Source organism: Melampsora larici-populina (assembly GCF_000204055.1).
Source record: "Melampsora larici-populina 98AG31 unplaced genomic scaffold MELLAscaffold_3, whole genome shotgun sequence".
Classification (NCBI taxonomy): Eukaryota; Fungi; Basidiomycota; class Pucciniomycetes; order Pucciniales; family Melampsoraceae; genus Melampsora; species Melampsora laricis-populina.
This window is the reverse complement of record NW_006768767.1, coordinates 2,823,352-2,841,625: the sequence shown is the minus strand read 5'-3', so window position 1 is coordinate 2,841,625 and position 18,274 is coordinate 2,823,352. Positions and strand designations below refer to the sequence as shown.

At 41.1% G+C, this 18,274-nt stretch overlaps 3 protein-coding genes across 3 annotated transcripts; 1 reads left to right on the top strand and 2 right to left on the bottom strand.

Annotated features, from left to right (window-relative positions):
- Nucleotides 1–7,672: 7,672 nt before the first annotated feature.
- On the top strand, nucleotides 7,673–9,897 carry MELLADRAFT_91079 (uncharacterized protein; the record flags this gene model as incomplete). Its single annotated transcript, XM_007405153.1, has 11 exons — nucleotides 7,673–8,183; nucleotides 8,262–8,357; nucleotides 8,436–8,463; nucleotides 8,535–8,631; nucleotides 8,700–8,840; nucleotides 8,911–9,144; nucleotides 9,214–9,237; nucleotides 9,308–9,387; nucleotides 9,455–9,616; nucleotides 9,695–9,762; nucleotides 9,827–9,897. The coding sequence occupies 11 exons, from the start codon at nucleotides 7,673–7,675 to the stop codon at nucleotides 9,895–9,897; spliced, it is 1,512 nt and encodes a 503-aa protein (XP_007405215.1).
- Nucleotides 9,898–12,348: 2,451 nt separating this feature from the next.
- MELLADRAFT_102532 (uncharacterized protein) lies at nucleotides 12,349–13,812 on the bottom strand (the record flags this gene model as incomplete). Its single annotated transcript, XM_007405079.1, has 3 exons — nucleotides 12,349–12,516; nucleotides 12,599–12,775; nucleotides 12,868–13,812. 3 exons carry the CDS (start codon nucleotides 13,810–13,812, stop codon nucleotides 12,349–12,351), a joined length of 1,290 nt encoding a protein of 429 aa, XP_007405141.1.
- A 502-nt stretch (nucleotides 13,813–14,314) lies between these two features.
- On the bottom strand, nucleotides 14,315–16,335 carry MELLADRAFT_102531 (uncharacterized protein; the record flags this gene model as incomplete). The annotated part of the gene is made up of 7 exons (XM_007405078.1): nucleotides 14,315–14,657; nucleotides 14,745–15,174; nucleotides 15,253–15,461; nucleotides 15,558–15,649; nucleotides 15,758–15,870; nucleotides 15,983–16,119; nucleotides 16,193–16,335. 7 exons carry the CDS (start codon nucleotides 16,333–16,335, stop codon nucleotides 14,315–14,317), a joined length of 1,467 nt encoding a protein of 488 aa, XP_007405140.1.
- Between the last annotated feature and the right edge of the window lie 1,939 nt (nucleotides 16,336–18,274).

Here is an 18,274-nt window from a genome sequence, read left to right as displayed (position 1 = left end):
TGAAGAATTCAACAAATTTTCGATGCGTGATGCGATACAGACGTGGCAGATCGCCTCGAGAAAGAAGACAAAATAGGATTGGGGAGCACAAGAGAGGATCAATGGTAGGGTATTGGACCTCAGAGATTCCTTCAAGTGTGATAAGTTTGACTTGATACAGAACATAGTGCACTGCAATGGATATGTCCAGCGTAAGCCAGTCGTCGTGGAAAGAGCAACGAAGCAGAGGCAGCTACTCACGGAAAAAGATTTATTTTTGCTGGTAAACTTCTATCACGATAGGCGTGCAAGAACTAAGATGAGTCGACCACAAGACGACAACTCTTCTGCTCCTTGACCAAGGGCAGGTTACGTGAGCAGAAAGCGTTTCGAATCTCGGACCTTGATAAAGGACTTCAAACAAACACGGCATGGCACCGACCGACCGATTGTAGCTCTTTAAATATTTGGTACTCATGCTCATTCTCCTCTACTTTAAACCCTTTTTAGGCAATTACCCCAAAGCCTGAGACGGTAATAGGAAGTCCATTACGACGGGTATGGGCAGGTGTCGGGAGAGACAAAGACCCGAGACATCCTCGGGGCTTAAAACCACAGGATGGTGGTGTTCCAGGTTAGAACTAGTAGAGAAAATTTTTCCCTACCTTCCTAGAACTCACCCATCTCAGTTTTACGCTCTCATCGACACTATCTCATTTCCTTTCCTTCATAAAAACGACAGTTCTTTTATTAAGGAAATTCTTTCTTTTCTTTTTTCAACTATACAAGTCAACTTCATCTTAAGGAATTCCTCTAAACCCCTTTTTGGGAATGAATAAAAGCCAAAGAGACAAATTAATCAAGAATAAAGATCAACACCAGGAAATGGTGACCATGTCCAAAAACAAGGAAGAAAAGAAAAACACAAAGCTGATGAAGGGGAAGGAACAAGCAGAAGAACGTCAACGTAGAGCGGAATCTCGTGCTCCAAAATCAAAAGAGATTGAATATCAAAGTACTCAAGACATAGCTCAAACGTCTCAATTGAGACACGAAGAGCTAGAAGAAGAAGCGACGGAAGAAGGAAGCGGGTCGGAGTCGGACACTGCAGACGTCAAGCCTTTCGAAGTAAAGCAGAAGGAACTGGAGAAGATGGAGCTGAGACGGGAAGAGGAGAAACATCAGCAAGAAGAAATGAAGAGAGGGAAAGGAGTAGAAGTTAGGAAAGAGGATATTGGCGTACCACTTGATGGTGTGTTAAGTTCATTTAGATAGCATAGCTATTTTGTTTCTCCTACCCCTTTTCAATCTTCAATCCTTCTACCTCTCCCCTGGTGGTGGATATCGACTCGGCTGCTCTTAGCGCCCGCTAGACTCGGCTGCTCCTAGCGCCCAGAGTAAAGAGGAAACTCTAGAGTTGGTAGTGCAGGCTGCCGGTGGCGCCGTAAGACATGTGAAATTTTTATAATGCATGGCTGCTGAGTGAAGCGCCGGAAAAGTGCAAGAGCTGTGTGACGCGCTTGTGAGAGATTCAACTCAAGAGGCGAAAGTCAAATATTCCAAGGTCCTCTTGGGATAGGACGAGTAGTGAGAGTTGTATCCGAAAAAATTTGTAGTCATTACTGAGAGCATCGACCAGGAGAGAGAGAGATGAATCCTTTTCTCAGTGACCTCGATTGAGGAGAGAGAGAGAAAAGAATCCTCACAAGTGTTTTGCCTCCTTAATCCGCAGTGTTGAAACCTTCTCTCGCTGACACCGACGAGTCATCGAATTCGGGAAGCCGTGCCATCTTAGGGGCGTTAACTAAGGCGCTGGACGAAGGAGATGCGAGAGCAGCCTATCGTCTAATCGGCAATTTCAACGAGAAGTTCGGTTCAATGGTCCAAATGGAGTACGACGTACCTCAGCCTAAGCCAAAAAGCAAATCGCTCCCTGTTGTTAGCTCAGAAGCGCTTGATCCAGCCCGTAACCATTCAGCGGTAGACGACTCAAGCCAGTTGCTGGCCCAGATATCTGGTTCTCACCCGCACAGAGAGATCAAAAATCTCAGGCCAGAGGCGAGACAGGAGAAGGACAGAGGACAGAAGAGGATGGAGAAGAAGAGGGAAGATCCAGATGACGGACCAACCTCGGATGATTCAGAAGCCTTGAAGCCGAAAAAGAAACCGAAGAAAAGAAAGAGCAAGAAGCGTAGAAACTCCAGTGACTCGTCCTCTTCTGGTGATTCGGATTCTTCAGTCCCAAAGAAGAAGAAAAAGAAACGCTCGAAGCCGAAGAGGAAAAGCTCACCCTCGGATGACCCGTCGGACTCTGACTCGAACAAATCGTCATCGTCGGAGGAGGATTCAAGTTCAGATGAATCCGAGAAAGCCAAGAAAGCTGTGCTAGACTGGGAGCCAATGGAGTTTGACTCAGCAGACCTACCAGATTTACCCCGGAAATGGGATAAAGGCTTTAAACGCCTCAGATCGTATGTTCCCTTGTCGGTCTTCAAGAAGTCCTTTTTAGACACGTATAACGATGATGATGACGATGAGAAGACGAAAGAGAAGAGAGAAAAGTCGAAGTCATCTCAGAAGACCCTAGAAAAGCAAATTACCTTTGGGGATTTCATAGAAATGTGTGATCTGGAAGAGCGGTATGCCCGAGAGATATACGATCTGGATGCATACGCAGACTACATTGTGAAACACAAACAAATCGTCTCCGATCTCAAGAAGAAGTATTTGTGTTGGATGGTAGGCTTACGCTACCATCTAGCGATTAGGACAGTCATTTTTCGACGCAGGAAGTTGATCAAGACAAAGGCGAATGGAAAATCAGTCTATAAGGACAAGATCTGTCTTCCGAACAGGCTTCAGGCCAAGGTCGAGGCAGACGCAAAGTTCTTCGCAGATAGAGCTGGGGATCTTCAATATGAAGACAACCCCTACGCGGTGGGTGGACCGAAGTTTGGGTTCAGTTTCACGACCGGACGACAGAAAGTCAAACCTGCATCTGCCAAATCGACGGATAAGTCAGTGGACAATCAAGAGAAGACCCCTTTCAGAGGAAAGCGAGGAGGAAATAAAAAGCCTTACGTGAAGAAGAGCCATTATACGTACAACCGAAATGGTGAGCAGCTCGTGAGGACTCCATAAGGGGGAGCGTCTCTAACCTCAATTGATTGGTCTGCTTATAGAACCACAAGGAGCAGCAGCTTCCACGACTCCGGTGGCATCGTCGTCGTACAAGCCGAGTTATCAGTACAAGGGTCCAAAGCAAAATGCTAAGTCCACGACCCAAGACGAGGCAAATCCGACGTAAGTGCAGATTAAGCCTAGAAATGGAGGAGTAAATAGACTAGCTGACAAGGCTGGTTTATATTTGTAACCTTCCGCAGGTTGATGTCCATTTTCTTCGATCGGATCTGGGGTTGTGTTTCTCTTGGGCGCTGCTGTGTTCTTCGGGGGCGAATCTCTCTTTGTTGTCCTTGTTAGTGCCTAGGAAATTGATCGTTGTACTAAGTGATGATGCAGTTTTCTGAAGAAATACATGATCCATTTGTTAGTGCTTGTTTAATAAACTAGCCCCAGGAGCCGAAAAGACACTTCACGGTCTGAGAGTCACACTAGAGAGCGGTCAAGAGAGAGCTTACGGACTGAAGAGAGGTCCCAGGTTTTGACAAAAGACAGGGACGATCTTGTTGAACAAGAAAGGGAAGAGGACACGACGAGTTTGGATAGCTCGTCTGAGGAAGAAGTCGGGAAGAAGAAGAAAGTCCCAATCCCTTTGAGCCAACGTAAGATCTTTACGGTTCCAGTGGAAGACCCGTGGCCAGCTCCAGTCTCCAGTAGGATGAAGATAAAAGAATGGGTATGTCTGATGGAAGAGGCAGGTTTACAGAGTGACATACCATATATAGTCAATGGGTTCACGAATGGCTTTTGTCTGGGGATCCCACAACACGAACTCGCAGGCAGAAGATGGTATACACCAGAGAACCATACGTCAGCCTTAGAAGCGAGAAGTCAGATAGAGGCGACTTTGAAGAAGGAATTCTTAGCCGGGAGGATAGCCGGACCTTTTACTCACGAGCAAGTTTATGCGAGATTAGGTTTTTTCAGGACGAATCCTATGGGGAGCGCAGTAAATAGTGACGGTTCAATTAGAATGATAAACGACCTATCCTTCCCGAGACAAGATGAAGAAATCCCGTCAGTGAATTCCTTCGTCAACAAATTGAATTATGGAACGTACTGGGATGACTTCAATACGGTGGCGAAGTTCTTCCAAGATAACCCGGGTGAATGGGACGTGGCCATCTTCGATTGGCAAAAAGCCTATCGACAGCTCCCGATCCACCCTAGCCAAAGGAGATTTCTCTGTATATTGGACTTCTATCATCGAGTGTAGATCGACTTGGCAGTCGGTTTCGGGGGAGTAGCAAGCTGTGGGGTGTTTGGAGCACCGGCACACGTCTGGAAACAAGTAATAGAAAGGATACTCGAGATAATCATCTTCCGTTGGGTCGACGACAACTTGATGTTTCGGAGACCAGGAGAGAGAGTTTCGTTAGCCGATGTTACAACGCTAAGTGAGAGCTGGGGAGTGATGACTAACCCGGTTAAGAATCATGACTTTGCGCCAGAACAGAAGTTCGTGGGCTTTATCTGGAATGGACACAAACACACAGTCCGGTTACCAGAGGAGAAGTTAAAGGAACGCTTACAAATTATTGTAGATCTGATGAATCCAGAGACCAAGTGGGCATTTAACAAGGTGGAGAGTATCGTGGGGAAGTTAGTCCACACCGTCCACATAGTCCCTCACATGAAAGCCTACCTGAACTCGTTTTATCGATGGATGAAAAGTTGGAGGAACAAAGCAGCATCGAGATATACTCCTGAGAATGTGAAGTCAGACGTCCGTGAGTGGTACTGGGTGCTGAAGAACTTCAATTCCCGACAAATTATCCCCTCACCGAAGGCAACGGAAATCCAATGGGTAGGAGACGCTTCTTCGTCTTTCAGGTTGGGGATCTTGATTGGCGAATTTTGGGCCTGTTTCGAATTCTACGAAGGTTGGCAGACAATAGGTCTAACCGACGACAAAAGAACGATAGCGTGGGCAGAGACCGCGGCGATCAGGTTAGGATTGCTGGTTCTCCAAAAAGTGAAGCCAATCGCAGGTGAGCGAAACTCCAGCAGTTGAATGGTTCATCTTAATTCAATCTGACAATGTGACTTGGTTAGGTGAGAAATTCACGGTCTGGACGGATAATACTACCTCGCAATCAACAGTCAGGAAGCGTAAGTCAAAGGACAACATGGTAAACGAGGAATGGAAAGCGATACAGAGATTACTCACTTTGTTAGCTTGCGACATAGAGGCAAAACGCGTCACATCCAAAGGAAACGTAGCGGATGCACTGTCTCGGGGTTATCTCGGAGATTTGTCATGGTTCCGCGAAGTAAAGGTCGAGGTGCCAGAGGATTTGTCGCATCTTCTAAAACAAGTCTTTCCTCCAAAAGTCCATCCGGAAATCGGAAACTGATAGCTCCACTGTCGACCAAGCAAGCAAATCAACGCGTGATGCCGAGGAAGAGTCGTGTAGAGGTTCTAGAGGTAGATTTGAAGAAAGCGACCAAGCCCTTTGGCGCATTTAAGAAGAACGCGTTAGGTCTGGATGATTCGGAGGTAGATGTGATAAAGAAACATTACCTAAGAGGCGCTTGGGGAGAAGGCACCCTGAAGAGCTACAACTCGGGAGTGGTGAAGCTACATCGTTTCGCGGTAGTGAAGAACATCGACAAGTCTAAACTTTTGCCAATCTCGCCTCAATTGATGAAGTTATTCGTAGTCTGGGCCTCGAGGAAAGAAGTGGATGAGGCGAAGGAGGACGAGTCAGTGAAGTACACGACGTTGAAAGCCTACATCGCAGGGATAAAGGCTTGGCACCTTTTTCATGATGAAGCTTACCCCTCGGATGTCGACAAGGCAGTCAAAACCCTTCTGAAAGCATCGCAGATGATTGAGGCAGAGTTCGCCGAAGCCGACAAGAAACGACCCGCGGTGATGGTATCAGACCTGGTAGTGTTACTAGATAGGTTACCAGAGGGAGGAGAAAGAGGCCTGGCGATTTTGACAGCGGCGTTAGTAGCCTTCTGGGGGACAGCCCGACTAGGAGAACTAATATCTGACGATCCGAAGAAGGACTTACCTAAATGGGACGATCTCTGTTGGTCTGAAGACCGCTCTTCGGTAGAGATAGTGATTCGAAATGCTAAAACGGCTGCCCCCGGAGAGATACAAATGATCAAGCTTCACCGGCAAAATTCGTTACTAGATCCAGTCTCGGCGTTAGAGGAATGGTATCATTTCAAGAAGAGAAAACTAGGGGACGAATTGTTCTGCATATCAGTCAACGGAAAGAAGAGACGATTGGGGAAAGTGGAAATGATCACTCACCTGAGGGAAGTCTGGAACTCGAACCGTTCGAAGAGGAGCCAGATGCTACATGGCCATTCTTTCCGGATAGGCGGCGCATCGCTACGCTGGAACCTAGGTGCGGATAAAGAAGAAGTGAAACGATGCGGTCGCTGGGCATCCAATGCGTACAAAATCTATCTACGCAAGTATACAGAGAAGGATCTCGAAAAGACGAAGAGGTTGTTGAGGGAGATGTGTTTGAAATGAGTCCCCTCCGTTTTTGCAATCACAAAAGTTTTTGTCGAAAGGAAAATTAGATTAGATCGACAGGCTACTGTGGCGACTTCTTCCAGACCCTTCGGGGTCTCTTAATTGAGATCTGCGAATTGAACTGTAAGGTTTGACCATAGACAAACTCTACGGCGGTTTGAGGAATGGGGGCTTCTCAGGGCTCACGGCTCAAATCCCCGCGAGTTTAGGGGATGAGAAGCCCTCATCGGGGTCTTTGCTCTCACCCCGGCTAGGAGGTTCTACCTCGGTGATAGAGTTCTATCACCGCAGGAAGACCCTCCGGGTTAGCCGGGGCATACCCCCAAACCACCCAAAAGTAGATGAAAGTTTATTTAAGTGGTCGCAAAGATTTCCTTGAAGTTTTTCAATTCTTGGTGATCAGGCATCGCAGAATATTTAAGGTTGTAAAGATAAGTGACAATATGATGCGAGAAATCAGTAAACATAATACTTAAACAAGTATGTTGACTGCCTCCTCTTATGAGGAGAACCCCCAGAATAGTTCCCATACCCGTTAAGTAGTGGATGTTAAGCCAAGTGCCGTGTTCATCGTTCCTGGCACTCCGGCACTCCTCCAGTACCCCGGGCAGCGGTGATAGTGAAATGATGAGAGTTGAAACATACCCTTTTAGGATTCGCTGATCATCATGACAACCCCTCGATCAAGGCGCTGTCTTCCGCGTCAAATCGCGCATGTGGAACTGTTTTTCCTCTGATTTCCTACTTCTCAAAACACAACAATCCTCACAACGAAGATGGCATAGCAACAGACTGCGACAGGGTTCTCGAGTACAATCATCCAGCCGGATCTCCTGAGGGTCCCATCCGTGCAGTTGGTCTCAACCTTCAATCCGTTCACCTAACCTTGCAATATAGAAAACATTTTTACTCGACAATCTTCCGCTCGTTCAATTCTTTTCACGTACATAGTTCAATTTCTCAAGGTTTTCTCTTCCTCAACCTACATACGACACACTCTCGCCTTGTAGAATGTGCAAAAAATTCTCATTTTTTTATCTTTTAGCTTCTTGTGTATCATTTTCAATATTATGTGATGGGATTCATCAGTCAAACCTCAATCGGCGCTTCACGCTTCAGCCAAGTCCATCTCAAGAATCTACCACGGATAATACTGCGAAGAACACCACAGCACCAGACGTTCCGAAAACCAACCTCACCACCACCACCACCACCAAACCACCACCCTCAAGCACAACGTTAGAAATCCCACCACCGCCGCCGCGACCCCCACCGGTATCATCCCTTCCGGTCTCCTCGAATACTACCGCTCCTCCGACAAACAACGTTTCTGCCCCGGTTACCGACAAAAGCTGCGAAAAGGCCCCTTTGACGGTAGAAAGTTGGAAGAAGCTCCAGATCGATGAATATCTCAAGGCATACCCGAATGGCCAAAAACTTAGTCTCCAGCAGTTTGCTGACGAACATGGCGCATACAACTTTCGATGTGGACTGGGAGAAACGTGTAATGCAGGACAGGCAAGTCACAGATCAGATTCAAGCTTGACATAGATTTCAACTCATCATCTTGCAAGTATTTAGCTATGTGCACCAATTCAAGGGCCAGCATGGTACGTATTGTTTGCGGCTCAGGAGTACAACAACTTTCAGCAGGCGCTGTACGACGCGATCGGATTTGTCAGCTCAGAGGTCCAATGTGATTAATCGTTTTGATTTGCATATCTTTATTTGATACTGACTTTTGTACTTACTCTTTGACAAAAACCAAACACAGCTGTTGGATCTCAACTTGTTGCTGATCTGTGAGTCACATCTTTTCTCCGAGAAAAACATAGGACGAGTGTTTGCTCAACTGAGTTTGATTTTGCAAAAGATACCCACAAACACACAAGAAGAAAGCGTTTCGTGATTTCAAGATCGGGATGGGTCTCACTATCTTGGCAGCAATAGCAGCTACATATGCTTGTGGTGTGAGTAAACCCTATAAGAGTAAAACTTTTCTACCGGCGATGTCCGATTAAATTATCTGTATGTCTAGGTCTTCATGTTCGTTCCTGGGCTACAACCTCTGGCAATAGCATCAGCCATGGCTGCTGCTACTGCGGTCTCTGCAACCACCGCTCTTTTGGAATCTCAGAAGGAAGATAAGGAAGCAGCCAAAGACGATCCTTTTACAAAGGTAAACGCCTCTCTGTTTATGATGCTTTTAACTGGAGTGAAAGAGCTGATCTGAATTTCTCGTAATGTAGTGGGCTCATTATGCACAAGAAGTTAGTTCTTGGCAGACAAACACGCAAAACTCCATCGGAGATAAGCTCACCCAACACATCAACAGTGGCGTCAGCACAGATAAAGGGATATATGATGTCATAAAGAAAGGTTCTTTTGCTGTCAATTCCCAGGTGAAAACCATGGCAGACCTTGAAAACTCATATCGCGAAGTGATCATTGCACGGATGGTAAACGAAATCTTGAAAGCAAAGGTGTGTAGTTTGAAAATAAGGTAGCCTGAACTTTTTCTTAGAATTCTGACGAACAACATAAAATACTAGGAAGCTTTTATTACCATTGGATCGGTACGGTGTTCTCCTCTGTATATCAACAATGATGAACTAATAAGCTAAACGAACATGTCTACATTCACAGGATTCTTGCACTCAAGGTGGACCTGGAGGTGCCTTTAAAGCTGAAGATGGATGGTTAAGCTATTGCGATCCTAGTGGGACGTGAGCTGTTTTTTCATCCTCGAATTCGTGATGCAAAACTTTATTAACATGGCACCCCTTTCTTTAGAATGATGAATATCATTGGCGCTCACCACGATGAAGCAGATAACACTTGGCCACAAGCCAGCTCCTTTACAACTAAATATGGCGTCACAGTCGAATACCTGACTAAGCAAGCTGTGGCGTGTCAAGCCAAGTACGGATTTTTGCATGATCCTTACGCCTCCGGGTGAGTTCCTTCTTATGCTTTGATATCATTTCAAAAAACCTTTGAATTCGCGACCCCTAACAAAATCTTCCTTTGTAGAGCATTTCCAAATGACAAAAACTCTGAATGCCTTGTCAATATGCTCGTGTGTGATTGCAGGCTCCCAGGTCAGTTTTTATATCACTTCATTTCCAAAAAGCATGGTCATCCTAACGTATGCTCGCTTATCAGGTATGAGCAAAGCACGTAAAAAACACAATACGGTACACGCCTGCCGTCACCATGCCGGTGTTCCTGTTTGATCTCCTTAGATGCTGAGACCTTTTGCAATGGCGCCATGAAGCTTATCTTAGATCATTCTTGATCTCATGAGTGTTAATGTTTTTCTCAACTTCAAATTGAGCAGGTTTTCTCCACACTTTAAGTTGAGAAATTCTTCATTCAGCTTTGTTAATTTCTTCATTCTGTCTTTTATTTCGAGTCACTTTTTATGAATCTATCCATGAACACTTTGGTTTTTCTCTTTGAAGTTCAATTCATTTTATAATACATTCTTCTGTGATCTCAGTTCACCAGAAAAGATCATGAACCTCATCTTTACAATCCTGTGGTCACATTTACAGTTGTCTCTGAAATAACCCATACACCCAGTAATCCATACTCCAGCCTACCCATGGTTTTTTGCCTCCAGATTTTTTATGGGCGGGGGAAATGGGCCAACAAAACACATAACTCTACCACTTCCCTTAACCCATACTCTTTTTGAAAACCAGAGTTGAAAACTCATAGTTTCCCACAGGAAAATTCAAAATCCTGGACAGGAGACTCTTGAGACATGTCTATTTATACAAAGCTCCTCAAAGGCATTTGACTGCATCAAGGCCACCAAAAATCACTACGAGTGCAACAAAAATCATGACAAAGTCATCAATTCTACAAACAAACATGCTTCCTAAAGACTTATCTACTTTTTCTGTCTCAGAGTCTCCTTTTTTAAAAATTCTCTGAGATTACCCATGAATCCATTGGTATGGGGTATTGCAGGGAATCTTGATAGCCTATACTCTATGAAAACCCATAGTTTTTGGGTTCCATAAAAAGGTATGGGTTATCTCAGAGACAACTGTATTTGGATCATTTTTGTAAGCAAAGATAGAATGTGTACCTTTGCACATGAAGAAAAAATTCTAACATGAACAAATTCAGTTTATATATCAAAGCTCTCAGACTCCTGATGTGTAAAATTCCATAATGAAATCCAAAATAAGTCTGATATTTCAAGAAACAAAAAGACTCAAGTGCTGAAAAAAACCTCTGACATAATCAGAAGGTCAAAGATTGAATAGTACAGGAGAATCAAAACATGAAGAAGATAAAGAAGAAAAAATTATGAAAAAAATGACACATTAAATTCTTCAATCAGTTAAACAAGTCAGTGAGGTGACATACAGATTCAATCCTTAAAACAACTCAACCTTGCTACGCTCATCCAATCACCCTCACCATGATTCTACCTAACCTCCTCAATGATCTCACATCTTTACCAACACCAACTGACCATAATCTCCTCTAAAGAAACCTTCAGGTTCTTATGCCCTTTAACATTCCAGGATGAAATGCAATGTAAACATATCTATTTAAATACATATCACTGCCAAGACTCAATCTGATCATAGAAACCCACACTCAAACCTTCAATCTCATTTGATTTTCCCATCCTACTTTTTTCTATATAGAAACCCATTGAATCAGATTATTCTACTTACCACTTCATCAACTTCTCAATGTTTCAATCCAATAAAGAGTTTTAGACCACATGATTGATATGCCCATAACCTAAACTCCATTTCAAACCAAGCTCAGCCATATCAGTGACTCCACCAACATCCTATTAAACTCATTGGTCAACTAAGTATGAACCAAATTTCAATTTGTTGAATTTATAGAATCAAGTCACTCAAACTCATTTAATTTTAATTCCATTCATTTATACAAAAGGTTTTGAATTAAACCTCAAAATCAAATATGTATATCAAATCATTAATGGATTTTGATCATGTAAGAAAAAAAAACAATGGAACTACATCATCTTAGTGAGGTTCATAGAAGATTATGATTTGAATCAAGTAAGAAAAAAAGAGGAAACAATTGTGTTCATTGATGTAGATTTATTTATGTTTCAAACCTAGTGGTGGTGGTGGCTGGGGTGGCTGGGCAACAATTACCATGAGTGTTTTAAAACAACTCAAAATCATTTACTTTCCTCATTACCACCATGTAAGTTTGATATGTTTCCTCTTTTTCATTATCTATGAACCAAGTTCAATTTTTCAAAGAGACCAAATCTTATGTATGTAAGAAACCAAATAAATTTAAAAGAAAACAAGTTCTATCAACTCACTTTGATATAAACTCATTCTCTAAATTCATACTTGAAGATATAAATATATATATAGCATTTGTTATTGATCTAATTTGAATTTACAGTATCTATATCTATCTCAATTTAATCAACTCTTTTATGATAAAACATCAAAAACCAAAAACCAAAAAAAAACATCAAGAACATCATTCAAGCTTTAATCATTTTCAAGCAAAAAAAAAAAGAAACCAAGAAGATCTATCTAAAACAAAATGAAACAAAATACAATCTGTTTTTTTCTTCAGTTCAGTTTATTGATTTTTTTTTTCGTGTGGTTTTGGTTTTGGTTTTGGTTAAAGAAAGAAGAAGTTTTTTTTTTGATTTTCAACTTTTATTTAACTCTATCAATCACCATCCAAGATAATTTCTCTAATCCAATCCTAGCTTCATTTTCAGGTATACCAGATTGTTTAAGAAACTCTCTAGCTTCATTCGAATACTTTTGAGCCAATTCAATCGATCTAGAGATCCCATTTGATCGATGAACCAGTTCTTGTGCCTAAGAAAAAAAGCAAGAAAATGATGAATAATCTATCATGCTTTTAAAATGTTTTTGTTTCGGAATCGAATGATCACTCAACTCTTTCTACATCTCCTTCAAGATTAAACTTTCGATTGATCAATTCGTTTAGTTCTGGAAACTGTTCTGATGCATAAAGGATCGGAGCAGTTGCTATTCCTAGTTTAAGATCAGATCCACCTGAAGGTTTTCCCAAAACAGATGCAGATGAAGTATAATCAAGTACATCATCTATAATCTACGAAAAAAGAAAACCAAAAAAAACAACACTCATCTTTAGTTTCAAATCAATTCTCTCAACCTTTTTTTCTGAAAACAAATCCATCTCACCTGAAAAGCGATACCTAAATGTTTACCAAACTGATAAACCCCATCTTTAATCTTCTCACCTTCTTCCCATCCTTGATGTATCCCACATCCACCTAGAACTGTAGCACATCTAGCTGTCTTAGCCATCAAAGAAGCTGTTTTCAAATAACTTTTTTCAAGATATTCATTCCAGATTTGATGATTTGATTTTCCATTTGAATTCAATTGCATCAATTCACCTTCAACTAAATTAGATATGATTGAAGAAATCAATTCGACTACTTCTAATGATCCTAATCTGGCTAATCCAATTGATGCTCTTGCTAATAAGAAATCTCCGGCTAAGATCGATAACTTGTTACCAAACTCGTGTGGGGCTGATGGAATCGATCTTCGAGAGCTGGCTTTATCTATCACATCATCATGTAATAAAGAAGCTACATGAATCATTTCTGAAATTTCTGCTAATCTATGTTGAGATGGTAAGATTGAAGATGATGATGGATCATTGAGTGGATTTGAAGAAGAAGCCGAAGGATTATGATCGGTTAAGATCGAATGAGGTGAAATAGATTGATTGATATCTAATTGAAATGAATGAAGATGATGAGGATAAGTAGGACTTAGATTAGCCGTTGCTTTTGAAACCAATAAGACGATCAAAGGTCTTAAATGTTTAGAATCAGTTGAAGGAGATAAATAATATTTAGCTACTTGATCTAATTTAATTTGATTGGAACCTAATAACGAACTTAGATTTAAATTTAATTTTTTCAATTCAGGTGATAATAATTTAAATGGATCTACTTGAGTTTGATTTAAGAGATGATCAGTTTGATTTGATGATGATAAGAGTTGAGAAGTCGTTAGTTTGGTTAGGGTGGTTGCATTCTTGATTAGATTAGATAAACTTGATGAAGTTCTGATTTGTCTTTGAGATTGTTTGATTTGATTGATGAGTTTCATTTAATTTGCTCAATCGATCGATCGATTGAAGTCTTGATGATGATGAGTAGGTGGTTCTGATGAGTAGTTCTTCGATCGAATGGTGGTGTGATATATGGTATGACTGGATATATAAATGGTATGGTATGGAGTGTTGTGGTATGTGTTATCAGTCTTTCACTAAACAATTCTCCTAAAACTCAAACTTTATTGTAACATCTTCTGAAAAGGAACTTGATTATACTCAATCACACCATCTCTCCACATCCATCGGCCTATCCACCACCACCACCACCGACTCAAGGGTCAAAGTTGAGTATGTAATCTAATGAAATTCCTCAATTCATCCTTTCAACATCTTACATTCTAAACAATAAACTTGGAACAACACAGGTACAGATTCAGAACATCATATCATTATATCAATCAATTCACTTTATCTAAACACTAAAAAGATATACAACTATTCCAATCTAATCCAATTTCAAACTTCAATCAACCACAAACATAATCACAGAAAATCTCAAACCCTCATCTTTTTCTTAGGTTGATCCTCATCCTTTTTCCCCTCATCATCATCATCACCATCATCCATTCCAATGACTCTAATAGCACTCAACATAAACCCACCACCCAAGGTACCATTCATTTCAGGATGAGTTCGACCTGGCAAGACTTGATACCTTCTAAGCCATGGTTCCGAAATCGTCACATGAATAAAATCAGGTGAATTCCTCAAAACGTGTTGTGCTGATGAAAGAGTTGATAAGTATGGTGAATGGATCACAATCGAAGCTGATCCACTTAGACTTGATTTTAATTTGTTTAAAATCGAGATCGGTTCATATTCTGAACAAACTATTAATCTAAGCAAAAAACCAAATCAAATCAAAACTCAATGAAAATAAGATCTACAACAATTCAAATACGAGAGAGAGAGAGATGAAGATTACCCTTCGAATCCGCCTTTGAAAAACCGGTTTCGTGTCTCGATCACTTCCCGATGTCGATCCCACTTCTTACTCAACCGATTGATTTCTTTTTTACTCTTGATCGAGGGTTTTCCATTCACTTCTTCCTTACCCAGCCCCTCCTGATCCAGAGTCACTGAATCAAGACCATCATTCTGATTCGAATCTTGAGCAGTATTAGACAAAGAACTCGTCGTCGTCGTCGTCGTCGTCGCGGTAGAATCTTTGGATTCATCTTGATCAAAACGTTGCATCACTTCACGTGTTTCTCGACTTGACCAATCCGATTCGACTTGTGCCCAATTCAACGATTTCAATGGGACCATAGCATGATTAGGAAAGTTTAGAGGTGATAAGAAATGAAGATCAGGTGGAGAATCGGCATCATTGATCACCAAAACCGATCCTGATCCTAAAAAGAATTATCGACAATCCAAACTTTAAGCTTCAAGAACTATAACCTACTGAAATGTAAGGTTTGAAGACTTACCTCCAAGTCTTTCAATCACAGCTGCTACTAATAATCCTCCTACTTCATCTACTACGATCCCATTCCAACCTGGTCTCACATTCGCTAAACTTAACATCTGACTTAACGTATCTGGTCTTAATCCTCTGATCGAAGTCACATTTGAATCGAACAAGTATTGAGTAATGTTCACAATCGTTGGTTCAATACATGTAAACTTTTTTAAAAATCTAGTCAAAAACAAATTCCAACATCAATTTAATGAAATTCCTGGAAGATTTCGGATTCCGATGGGGGGTTTTGAGGTCAGGGGAAACAGACTGAACTTTTTTTCTTTCCTTTTGATATACTTTTCTTTACTAAACTCTGATTTTAATTCAAATGCAGCATGTTGAGAGATTTGTCTTTCAATGATTTCCTTTTATATACCCAAAGAAAAAAAAACCAATCAATTTAAGATTTTCAAGATTTTGAGATTTTGAGATGAATTTCAGGGGATTTTTTTGAGTTTGAATAGATCACTTACTCTACCACTTAATCCTAATCGTTTTAATTCTTCAATCTCATCATTCGTCATTCTTTGAGCTCCATTACTTTCTTTAATGTTTTCATTGGTGGCTAAAATATCTTCTACATTACCTATCAAGTTTTTTTTAGTATCACGAAAAAGTTTTCAAATCACTGTTCTTCTTTAAGTCATTTCTTTCTTTCTTGATTTTGAACTTTAGATTTAGATTTTTTTTACACTCACAATTTTCGATTTGATATGTATTCTGATCATCAAAAGTTTTCTTTAATTTTCCTTTTTCGATTTCGTATGTTAATCCATATGGTTCATTTAACAATTCATTAGATTCAAAAACACCAAATTTTCCTAAACTTATTGATCTACCAAAAAAAAAAGATCATATTAGGATTCTCTGATTCTTTTAATCTTTTTGAAAATTGTCATGAATCAAACTTAAACGAATTAGGTGTGATGTTTCGTACTGGTTTAATTAAACCTGATGGTAATTGAAGTAATAAATTATCTCCTTTACATATTTTTCTTCCTCTTTTGATTAAATTGGTATCTTCTAGTGGATTTGATTCGGTTTGTTTCATTTTTTTTTTTCAAATGTGATTTAAATTTTTCTTTAAAAAGTTTTGTGCAAAGTTTTTGTCAAGTTTTTTTTTTGGATTTTCAATTTGGATTTTGGATTTTGGATTTGTGTTGATTTTCTGATGTTGATTTTGATTAGACTTTAAGATGAGGTTAAAGCTTCTTTGAGTGTGTTGGTTTGTTGGTAGTTTTTATTGATTTGCTTTTTCTTGAACCTCGAACTTGAAGAACTCCGGTTCGGTTCGGTTCTTTGAATTGAGATCGGGTTAATCGACTTCAATCCGATCCCCGAACGCCCGCCTCGGACCACCTCTCTCGAACGCGGTCCGCACACATTGGCGCACCGCGTAGTGTCACTGTCAGAGTTTTTTTTTTTTTTTTTTTTTCATTGCTTTAAGTGCTTCTCGAGCCTTTCGGCTATCAAGCACTGCATATGTTTTCCAGCACCGGTAAAACCCCTCTGGCTGTGTCAGGGGAAAGGTAGCTGTTGGCTGTTTCATCTATTGTACATGTATTGTTTTTATTGTAAGAGCGGTGCTAAAGGATGGAGTTTAGAAAAGAAATGTTACTCTTCTGGTGTTTGCCTGTTTTCAGGCGTTTTTTCGTTTGTGATTCGTGCCCATACCCAGCGGCTTCTCAGCCTCCAAGTACTATTGCAGTAAGTTGTTATTGCTTTAAAAGCTTTGGGGTTATTGAGTATTGACATCTTGAGTGGAGTTATGTTTTGATTTGTTAATGTTTTCTCGAGTTTTTGGCGGTGTTCATTGAATCTATGACATGTTAGTAAAAAGTGTTCTACACTTTCGATACCTTCTTGGCAATCACAACCAGGGTTCCCTTGTTGTTTGAACTTGTATAGGTATTGATTTAGTGGGACGTGTCCTGACCTAAGCTGCGTAATTGCAGATATTTCGTGTTTGTTGAGTGCTGAGATGCTCTTGAGATGTTTTGATGATTGGGGGTCATGTCCTAACCGTTTTCTGTCTTCTGGAGTAATGAGTGTTGCATTTCTTGTTCGCCATTCTTTAATAGCTGTGATGAAGCTTGATGCTGTCGGAGAGATTTTGAAATTGTTGGGTAGTTTTTTCTTTGCCATCTTGTTGGCAATGTTGTCCACTTTCTCGTTACCATGGACGCCTGAATGACCGGGGCACCATCTTATTGTGATTTGTAAGTTCGGGAATGCCTGATACAGGTAGTTCATTTGTTTGTAGGTGTTTTTTCGGTTGTCGAGGTTTGTGATAGGTAACTTGTTTGATCGTAAGTCCTTGATGACTCCTTGGTTATCTAACAGAATCGACACTCTTCTAGTGTGGGGTGAGGCCGTTCAAAGTGCTAAAATGAGTCCCATCTGGACTCCACGATATTCTCCTTGGAAAATTCTGTGGGTACGTGCAGGTCCTAGATGTGCAGATAAGGCTTTGTCAGTGTTCTTACACCACGCCGCTGCTGCAGTGGTTTTTTTGGGGATCCTTGAGCCGTCCGTAAAGATGACTACGTGTTCAAGGGTTGCTGATAGTTTGTTTGCTTCGGCTTTTGCAATGTGTTCGTTTTCTTGTATTACCGTTGAGTAGTTGTTAGGTCGAGTTAGGGTGTCATTTGGGTCAAGTGGGATCTGTTGAATGAATTCTTCTAACTCCTTGCTGACCGGGTGTTGGAAGAAGCGGTGGTATGGGTTGTGGTGGCTTTTGGGATTCGAGTTCTGGGCCTGCTTCACAAAGTGATAAATTGGGGAGTATGAAGGTTTAGTAAGGGAGGTTGCCATAAAGTTCATCACTTTACTTTGTAGACAAATCTTTGGTGGTGTGTTATTAATGTCATGATGCAGGAATATTGCTGGAGTTGTGTGACATGCTCCTAATGCTGCTCTTGAGCACGTATTATCGATGACTGTGAGTTGGTTGGTGAAGTAGATTGGTGGCTCGAATGGCAGCCATGCTG